This window comes from Notolabrus celidotus, chromosome 12 (assembly GCF_009762535.1).
Source record: "Notolabrus celidotus isolate fNotCel1 chromosome 12, fNotCel1.pri, whole genome shotgun sequence".
NCBI lineage: Eukaryota > Metazoa > Chordata > Actinopteri > Labriformes > Labridae > Notolabrus > Notolabrus celidotus.
This window is the reverse complement of record NC_048283.1, coordinates 18670096-18680320: the sequence shown is the minus strand read 5'-3', so window position 1 is coordinate 18680320 and position 10225 is coordinate 18670096. Positions and strand designations below refer to the sequence as shown.

The following is a 10225-nucleotide window of genomic DNA, read 5'->3' as shown; positions in this document are numbered from 1 at the left end:
AGACTTCAATGTTAACATGTTTAAAAGAAACTGGCGGATTAGTTTCTACCCGGTCTTATTTTCTCCCCGCACCACAGCGCACCTACGTCATTTCCGTTATGACAAAAAGAGAGCGGGGAACTTGACATCCACCAAACACTACAGCACAGTGACATTATAGCTTTGTTCTGTGTTTGTCCTTTAGAAACTTGGAGAGTCAAGAAGAAGGGTTAATCTATTTAAACGTTACCAATCTAACTGACCCAGGATGAGAACTTTAGAGGAGGTCCAGGCCACTCTGGAGATCGCCAAACTCAAAGAGGAGGATCTGCAGAAAACTATGCAGTGTCTGTCTTTTGGAGAAACGGTGACATCCGGAGACTACTGCCTAATGGAGCTGGATGACACACTTTGCAAACACATTGAAGCTGGACAAAGGTAACTTCTGATCAGTTCGATAACGATTCATTTTAAGATTAGTGATATACAACATTGGACTGTGAAAAATAGGGACATTTTCTGGAGTATCTTAAAACAGCCTATACCCAGTAACCCTGTCCATATATAAACCTGAACTGCAGATTAATACCTTTAATAAACGGATATGTAAGTCAAATATTTTAAATGTGTCTTAATTTCAAGGTTTGCAGTAAAATATAGCAATGAAAACATACAACATTTAAAAAATCCATGTCTTACAAATATTACACAAATTCATAAACATGTTGAAGAGTGAGGAGTAGAGTGAGGAGTAACACACATATTCCAGGTAGAGTGGTTTGCGTTGACACCCTATTTTGATGTTAATACCATTATAGTATTATTTCAATGAAGGAGTCTCTGTTATATGAATCTATATCTCAATGTGCATTTTAAAGTTATTTATCTGGGTCCTTTAAATCATATTTATTACCTACAGCTAACTGTTATCTGACCTACAGTAACCTCTGCATCATCAGCAGGTTAGAAATTAGAGGATCCTATTAAAAAATATAGTATAAAACTGTAATTAAGTTTTTTTTTTTTAATTAAGCTATTAAAATATCTGATGGGGCACATGCCATATAAGTTGAGGGACACTCATTTGATTGACATCAATGTAAATTAGGGAGATTATAGGGAGAAACAACAACTCGCGAGTACAGCAGGAGAAGGGGAAGACTCCTGCCTAAACTGGGAGTGTTGGAAGGTCTGATGATATATAATAAACACTCACAAAATCAGTTAACCAGGGTTATATCTTCTAAATGCATGATGATTTGCCAACTGTCAAAATTACAGTGCCATTTAAATGTCAATGGACCCTTTCAATAGGAAAGAAAGACAGAAAGGGAAACAGTTAATTTTAGAGCAAAGTCTGGTAAAGGGGTGTTTAATTACTGTGGTCCATCTTTTTGGAACAAACTGCCTGCTGACCTCAGGTCCATAACATCTGTCTCCACTTTTAAATAAAGACTGAAACCTATTTATTTTCACAAGCGTATGAGTGATATAATGACTGTTGTGACTGGATGCATGTGCAGCAACACTTGCTGTTTGTTTGATTGCTGTGTCTGATGTATGTTGGATGTATCTGTTGTTTTTCTGTTTTTATTTATTCTATGTGGAAAAATGTTTTTATGTTTTTAATTCTCCATGTAAAGCACATTGAACTTTCGTGTAATGAAATGTGCTTTATAAATAAAATTGCTATTGCTATAGAGCGGCTTAATATTAAATCATTTTACCTACCTACAGAATAGACTCTCAAAATGTGTGACTGTGTAACACCTGAGAAGACACAATATCTGGCCGCTACAATCTGCCTTTTTATTTTAACCATAAATAGGTAGGGATGATAATTCAAACAGATCTACTACAAAGTGGCATGAGATTCATGATTTGTTGAATGTAAACATGTCTAAATAATATTCACACAACGGTTGTTTTGTCTCTTTCTGTGCAGTCTAGTGATCCGAGGGGATAAGGAGGAGCGAACAGTTCTCTGTAGTGGTGACAAAACCTATGATCTTAAAATAGCCGACACATCTAACCTGCTGTTGTTAGTACCCGGGTGTAAAACACCAGACCAGCTGACCAACAGTCAAGACAGCTCTCATGTGGCACGTGCTCAGGTAGGAAATGACACACACTCACAACCCCAGCCATTCATGAATCAAATACACTAACAGTAACATATCTTTGTTTCAGATCTGGGGATTCACTAACAGCTACTGGGAGCTGCGTAAACAACGCCCCAAACTGAAGAAACTGAAGAAGCTGTTAATGGAAAATGCCTATGAAGGACCTTCTATAGCGGGGCAGGAGGAGGTCACAGAAAACAGGGTGAATACATCTACTACAATAAAGTCTGTAACAACAATTCCTTTAAGGACTTAATGTATATGTACAGTGCATGAATGCTAGAAATAACCGGAAAGCCTAAAAGACTCTTATGTCACTATCTTTACTTGCTGAACATGTCCTCTCCTTAACAGAAGTTAATTGATTTTAAACCACGTATTTGAGTAAAAATAATTGTTTCTGCTCTTCACTTTTGAATGTAACTGGTTTCCTGTGTTCCTCTGTCACTAGTACACAATGCAGGACCTGTTGGAGAGGATCCAGGCCAGTGAAGAAGAGATCAAGACCCAGTTAGAGACCATCAATGCCTGTCAGATAGATGGTAAACAGCAACAGTTTGAGGGAGGCAGAAAATGTGTTTCAGTTTAGTGCTTCTTTGAGATCAAGTGTACAAAGATGCTGGTACAAAGCTACATGAAAAAACACCTTCCATTGTTTAGTGAGAGGATTTACTTTGTCTCCCAGGTTACTGGCGCATGCTGGAGTTTGACTACGAGATCAAGCTGCTCGGTCACATCACTCAGCTGGTGGATTCTGAGTCCTGGTCCTTCAACAAGGTTCCTCTTGAAACCAGTTTGGAAGAGTTAGGTCCCCTTGAACCAAAGTAAGTTTACATCTCTGGTCATCATGCTAATGCGACAGCAAAGGAAAATATAGCAGCATGACCTAGAGTTAACCTTTGGGCTTACAAAATACAACTTATAACTTGGTAACATACATTTTGAGCATGCTGCTGAGCACATGTTTTAGGTTGCAGTTACTCTTTTAATACATGCTGAGCCAGAATCCAATCAGCTCTCCTCTCTCTTTCACAGAGAGATGATCGAGCACTGTTTGAACTGCTACGGGAAACGCTACATGGAAAATGGTAAAGTAAAAAAAACATGATAGCTTCCATATATTCCAGAGCATTCATTGATACATAATACACTATGCTGAACTAAGATTACTGTGTCTTCCTCCAAACAGACAAAGTTTTCTATGCGTTACATGAGGATAAAGTATGTCGGGCGATCGCGCTGTTGTTGCTTCAGAACGCTGTAAAGTTCAACCTGCGGGAGTTTCAGGAAGTCTGGCAGCAGAGTGTCCCAGATGGAATGAGCACAAGACTAGACCAGCTGAAGGTAAACATAAACCTCTCTGAGACACTGTAGGCTGAACAGAAGATGTAAAAGATGGGAGCTGGGGTTCTCTTTTTTTCTGTGTTATGAATTCTAGAAACAGGTTTTATTCAGCCAAATCTAAGAGATGTGATCTAACCAACAGATATAAACAACTCAAATAAAATAAAACAAAATCCTTCCTGTGCATGCTCAATTCAAATAGTCTATTTTGAACCAAAGCTTGATCCGTAAGGCAACTGGACTGGTAGAAATTCTTGAAGACGTTTCACCTCTCCTCCGAAAGGCTTCTTCAGTTCTGACCAGACTGGGAAGAGCTAGAAAATATAAGCCTCTGACAGTCGTTGAACGTTTTTTTCCTCTAGAAACTAATTTTTTATAATGTTGTAGTTTTTTTTTTCTGTTTTATGCCAAAGAATAGTCAGAAAAGTAGATTGGAGAATTCCCCAGATGGCAAATATAACCCAAGGAGTCGGAACATCATCGTATTTGCCTTTGTCTTTAACGATTCACTTTCATTTGCTTATGTTTTAAAGAAACTTTCTTATCAGATACATTGTTGAAATCTTACCTGAACCGGGTCATTATTTATCAAAAGTCTAAACGCTAAATCCAGCACCTTTCTGACACCTACACTTTCTGCTCATTTCCTCAATAAACTGATGTCTTTGTAAATCTCCAGAGTGTCGCTCTGCTGGACCAAACATCCCGTCCAGAGACTATCTGCCTCCTGCGGGTGGAGGATCTCCCTGAGGACACGCTGGAGCGCTTCAACCACCTCTTCACACTCAGAGAGAAATGGACAGAAGACGACATCACCCCGTACATCCAGTAGGTGTTATTGATTCATCCTAGGAGGATGATTTGCCTTGTTGCCGGACAATTTGAAACCATCTGATAGATTGTGATGTCTTATCCCTCTTCTCTCATACAGGGACCTGTGTGGAGAGAAACAGACCACTGGAGCCCTCCTGACCAAATATGCTCGATCTTCAATGCAAAATGGGATCAAGGTCTTTAACTCCAGAAGGCCTGTGGCAACATGAACACGTTTTCTGTTATGTCATGTGAAAATGTGATTATGTTTCTTCCCAGAGTTACTTCTGAAAATATTTAACTTGTAATTGTACTTAAATATACCGTGCTTACATAGTAGATATTTGTCAGTCAACTATCTTGTTGCAATTCAACTTGCTAGCTTGTTCAATGGAAAAAATATCAGCTTAAGGATTTGTTTTGTTTTTTCACTTGATACCAGATAAGATTTTTGTTATTTCTGCTTCTATTTTGTCCATAAATGATGATACATATTGATAATAAAGTAAGTCTTTGTGATATTATCACTCTGTTTGTTTGTCCTGCGTGTACCTTTGTTGGGCAAAAATCTAGTTCCTCCATTTCCAGGAGAACAATGAAAATAGAGGAAGGTGATGGTAAGACACCATGCTGGAAGATGTCCACAAGATGATCTATGCTTAAAAATTCAGTGAATGGTCCACTCTGGATGAACTTGATTAAACAGTATATTCCCTCAGACTGTTATTTGTTGTTCGCTGCATTCATTAATTTCACATATAGAAAACAAGATCATCATTAATGAATTAATTATAGATTGATAGATTTATTACCTGCTGATGTTCTCAGAATGGTTGAGTCCTCGCAGACTGGATCCCATTCTCATCCAATAAACTTACATTATGAGTTAATCAACAGCGAAATGATCAATGTCCGTTTAAAAAATAAATAACCAGCATTTTACTTTCCAGTATCTGAAGTGGGAATTTACTCTTGTTTCCTTTTCCTGCTGTCACCGTAAACTGCCTAGATGTTAGTTTTTAGCCTATATGGTGAATATAAGAAGTCGTCTGAAGTTGTGATGGGCTCTTGCTTGACATGACATGTTCATTTTTTATTTACCAACATTCTTTGGTCTAAACACTGAACTGAATAAATCATCCAGAGGGTCAAAAAAAAAGGGTCAAATGTTAACTGCAAAACACAATCTTGCCCTTTCCCTTCATCCCTCTTTCTGTGAGCTTTGTGTTGCATACCAAAACAACAGACACTTAAATTTGATTTCATTGTCTTTTTCTAAAATTTTGACTTCTTATCCTTTCAGTAAAAAACACTGATATATCTATGTATCTATGTATGTATGTTCGATGGTCCAGACATAAATATTTATCATGGTAATAATAACAGAAGAGTTTTAAGTCTCTTACAGCCACTTCTGTAGTAATAAGTCCCAGCGATCACACAGGGACAGGGTACAGCAGGTATTGGTACACAGGACTTACCCTTTAACTTGTGGAGGCCACAGCAGATGGCGCTGTAACACCATCAATACAGTCAACCCAACCCAAAGCTTGGTAACATTAGGACAAATACAAAGGGGACATTTTTCCAATATAATTTCCTGTATACATTAAAATATGTACAGTTGAGGCCAAAATGATTCGCCCCCTAGGAATTATGGAACGTTTTCCTTAAATTCTGTGCAAAGTTTTCATCATTGATAAAACTTGATATAATGAAACATTCACCAGTGCTATTTCGTAGCATTAGTACATTTTGAAATTTAAAATACATTTTTAGGCAAGCTTATATTAAATATTATGAAACATGGGCAGTTCAAAAATATTAGCCCCCTTGTGAATTTTTGCTTTCAAAACACACCTGTGAAGTCAACTGGTTTCCGAACAACACCTGTCGGTCATTTGGCTTCCTAACAACACCTGAGCATTCAAACAGCAGTGAGATTTACTTAAGGACCTCAAACAGGGCACTTGAACATATTATTGAGAGAGACTACTCTTACTCACCATGCCAAAGACAATGAAAATCAGTCTTGAGCTCAGAAAGAAGATAATGGAGGCTCATAATAAGGGGGAAGGCTATACTGTCATTCCCAGGCGTTTGAAAGTGTCTAGAACAGCTTTACGCTGCATCATTGCAAAGTACAAGGAGACAAACTCTGTTAGAAACAAACCTAGGCGTGGTAGAAAACGTCAGATTTCAAGAACTTTGGAGAGGAAAGTAGTCGAAGATGTTAGCAAGAAGCCCCGGACATCTGCAAAGATGATTGTTGCTGACCTGACCTCCTCTGGAGTTGATCTTTGAAGGAACACAGTTGTGAGGGATCTTCATCGTAGTGGGCTTCAGGACCATCGTCCTAGAAGAACCCCTTTACTCAAAGAGCAGCACATCAGAGCCAGACTGAGGTTTGCCTGTGAACATTTGAAGGTAAAGATAAGTTTTGGAAGTCCATCCCTTGGTCTGATTGAACTGTTTGGGCATATGGATGTTGTTTATGTTTGGCCAAGAAAGGGAGAGTCTTTCAACCCTCAGAACACTGATCTCAGATTTAACATGGTGGTGTGAACATAGTACTGTGGGGCTGATTTTCAGCCTTAGGCACAGGGAGCCTTGTTCGGGTGCATGGTATCATAAGAACTGAAAGTTATGTTGACATTTTGAGGGATAATATGAAGAACTCTGCTCTTAGTCTAGGCCTAGGTCGGCGCTGGGTCTTCTAAAAAGACAATGACCCAAAGCATATATCAAAACTGGTCAAACAGTTCTTAAAGGACATTAAAACCAAGGTCCTGGAGTGGCCCGTACAGAGCCCAGATCTAAATCCTGTTGAGAATCTGTGGCTGGTGCTCAAAGTGAAAGTCCATGCTCAGAAATCATGTACTTTGGACCAGCTGGAACAATTTGCATTGGAAGAATGGGCCAAAATCCTTCAAGAGACATGTGCCAACCTTGTAGAGAACTACTTGAAGAGGTTGTTGTCAGGTGTGACTCAGAAAGAGTGCACTGACTACCAAGGGCCAGGGGGCTAATCATTTTGGACGTGTCATTTTTACCTTTTCTTGTTTCAATTCATTGCATCAATAAAATATCCAAATCAAACATAGAGAACATATTTACTTTGTTATTTTGGAAACAAATTAACTATAAACACGTGTTGTTAATGGTCATTTTCATGGAGAAATCAAGGGTTTTATTTGATTTCACAAGGGGGGCTAATCATTTTGGCCTCAACTGTATGTATATGTACACATTCTGTTACCCAAAATGAGCATATTTGGCTGAGTAAGGGGATAACACAAAAATCTTTGCAGCTGTCATAACAGTTTGGTTCTTAGCAAGAGATACATTCAGTGAATCAAATGCATCAAAGCCTAGCATTTTATTAAAAAATGCATGAGCTGAAGCTTCGATGCTTTTGATAAAACTTTAAGGGTGAAAATGACTTTGAAGAAGGCAAATGAGATTAAAAGAGCAAGCTAAACAATGAGGCAAACCAGAGGAGTCAGTTTAAGTTTTTTCAGAATGGATTAAGAAAGCAAAGAATCAGAAATTTCCCATTAACCTTCAGAAGTTCAAGTTAAAGACAGTGGTGTGGGAAATATGACTTTTTGGTGCAACATTTAACTCTGAATGTTTGATAGTTGTTGAAGGTTTCATCAAACTGAACTATTTTCATATATTTTTATTTTTTGTTTTAGTTTTAGTTTTTAGGTTTATTCTATTTCAGCACAACTATATATGTTGTATACATTGTATACGTTATTACTCTCATCATGTTGAATAATGATATAAAATAGATTCCTTTTTTCTGAGAAAAGCTTAAAAAACAAAACTGTGAGACAAAGAAGCAGCATAATAAAAGTGACATCTAAAGAAGTCCAAAAATGTTCAGTTCATCTCAAATGAATGACAGGAAATAAATAGAGACAATCAGCAGAAATCTGGCCTCAGTTTAACATATTTTTAGATGAATATTTGAACAGCAGTGACAGGGCTGTGTCTGGTGTTAGTGAAGACATGTGGTCACCTTCTGTGTGATTCAGTGATGGTTAAACATCCACAGACAGACTGAGTTTCTGCAGTAACAAAACAGTCTGAGTGTGAATCAGAGTGACTGGCCCATGAAGAGGAAGAGCACAACAGACAGGGGGCAAAGAAACACAGACACACACCAACTCACACACATCTGTGTTTCCTCAATGACTTTATCTGCAGAGGCTTGGTGACTAACGTTGACTTCATACCTCAGGAGTGCTGACCCTCCAGGTCACGATCATCCCAGCTGTGTGTGTGTGTGTGTGTGTGTGTGTGTGTGTGTGTGTGTGTGTGTGTGTGTGTGTGTGTGTGGGTGCTGTATTTGTCTGTAAATGATTATTCCTTTTACTTCCTCTCCTCCTCCGTGTGTTCCCCCTTTATTCACTCTTATATACTTCCCTATTCTCCATTTGCCTTCTTCATTCTAGGGATCACATCTCTTAGGGTCCTAATCTGCTCTCATCTTCCTCTTTTCATATGTCACAGAAACAACATCATAAGCAGAATTATAAGTATTAGAGGAGAGGAACAGCTGGAGTGACGTTCTTGTGTAATGATTAATGCTCCATTCATTCTGTTGCAACAGTGCAATATTTTTACTGTTGAAGTTAAACAACTTCCTGATAATGTGGTCACCTCTCGGTTTAATAGAAGGCAAACAGGAAATTCAATATATTTTTTAACCACCATAATGGTTTAGTCCCAGAATAAAAATATCACTTTCAAATGACATAGTTCTTTTATGGAAAAACTGGTAATATGAATAGCGCTTACATTTTTATACCCACTTCCTCAATTATGAGCTGAGGGTTGTCCGCCCTGCCTCCCTTGCCAAAGTGTCACATGATTTAACATGCTTACCAATGCCTGAACTCATATCTACACTACCAAGATACATCAAGACAATCCTAATTTCCCTTTTTCAAAACATTTGGTCAAAGGTTTTTGACATTTAGTGAACCTAAGAGAGACTAACAGTCACATGTTCTTGTTCTTGTCTCAGTAAACCAACTTTGAAATATGAGAAGATGTAATTTATCTGTCATTCTAAGCATGTTATCTTCCCTTCAGCTGAAATGATCTTTTAGGTATCTATCATGTTGTTTCAGGTTTTCATAAGGTGGTTTTATACGCCCTGTCTTCACTACTAACTTTAGTTTAATGGCATTCAAAGTATTCATGGCAGAGCCCAGCACTACAATGACAAATGGATCTGTAGGGTGTGAACTTAAAAAAGTTTGTGATGAGTAATAATTTAATTACACTCTGCAACCAAAATAAATGTGTGTGTTATTCCAATGAAAGGAAAAAACACATTCCCTGTTTGTTCATTTATTATTTTATCCTGGTAAACCAAAGAAAACCAAAGCTTAATTTCTACTCAGAAATTCCTAGACTGAAAATATATATCTAAAGTCTTTTTTGTTGTTGTTTATAGAAAAAACAAACTGAAATGCCTCAAACTATGATTATTTTGACTTCCCTTTCATTGGAGACTCTGGCTAGTACCTCAACGAGAGATAGAGATATTCAGTTCAGATTAAACTGTTTAAGGAATAACTTGAACGATTCAATCATGTCAGCTGCTGCGCTGACTGACAGCTCGCAATGAAGAGCTTGATATAGGGTTTAGCCCTGATAGGATAAGCAGTGGGTTGAGATTGTCGTGCCCCAGTTCAGGAGGTGGCAGTAAATTTAAATGAACAGTCCTGCCAATCATCATTACCATGAAACAATGATAAAGCAGAAGTAAGTTTGTTTTCTCTTGTATCTATGATGGATCTGATGTAAAACATGACTTAAAAAAGTTCTGGGGCGCTGGAAGCTGTAGACCTCGTCGCAGAGGTAGCCGGCTCGACTCCCGGCCACGACCATTTCCTGCTCCCCATATTTCCTGTCTCTTTTCGGCTGTCCTATCTAATAAAGGCATA

The 10225-nt window shown here is 38.2% G+C and overlaps 1 protein-coding gene across 1 annotated transcript; it reads left to right on the top strand.

Annotated features, from left to right (window-relative positions):
• Window positions 1–75: 75 nt before the first annotated feature.
• dscc1 (DNA replication and sister chromatid cohesion 1) lies at window positions 76–4791 on the top strand. The gene is made up of 9 exons (XM_034697762.1): window positions 76–417; window positions 1925–2093; window positions 2170–2304; window positions 2554–2644; window positions 2788–2926; window positions 3138–3190; window positions 3292–3446; window positions 4126–4274; window positions 4378–4791. Exons 1-9 carry the CDS (start codon window positions 248–250, stop codon window positions 4487–4489), a joined length of 1173 nt encoding a protein of 390 aa, XP_034553653.1. The 5' UTR covers window positions 76–247; the 3' UTR covers window positions 4490–4791.
• Window positions 4792–10225: the final 5434 nt, after the last annotated feature.

What these genes read in the sequence shown, in the direction of transcription:
- dscc1 (XM_034697762.1), top strand. Translation starts at nt 248, where the DNA reads ATGAGAACTTTAGAGGAGGTCCAGGCCACTCTGGAGATCGCCAAACTC. An exon ending in AGGAGGTCACAGAAAACAGG is followed by an intron (nt 2,305 to 2,553) that starts GTGAATACATCT and finishes CTCTGTCACTAG; the next exon opens with TACACAATGCAGGACCTGTT. An exon ending in GAAACGCTACATGGAAAATG is followed by an intron (nt 3,191 to 3,291) that starts GTAAAGTAAAAA and finishes TCCTCCAAACAG; the next exon opens with ACAAAGTTTTCTATGCGTTA.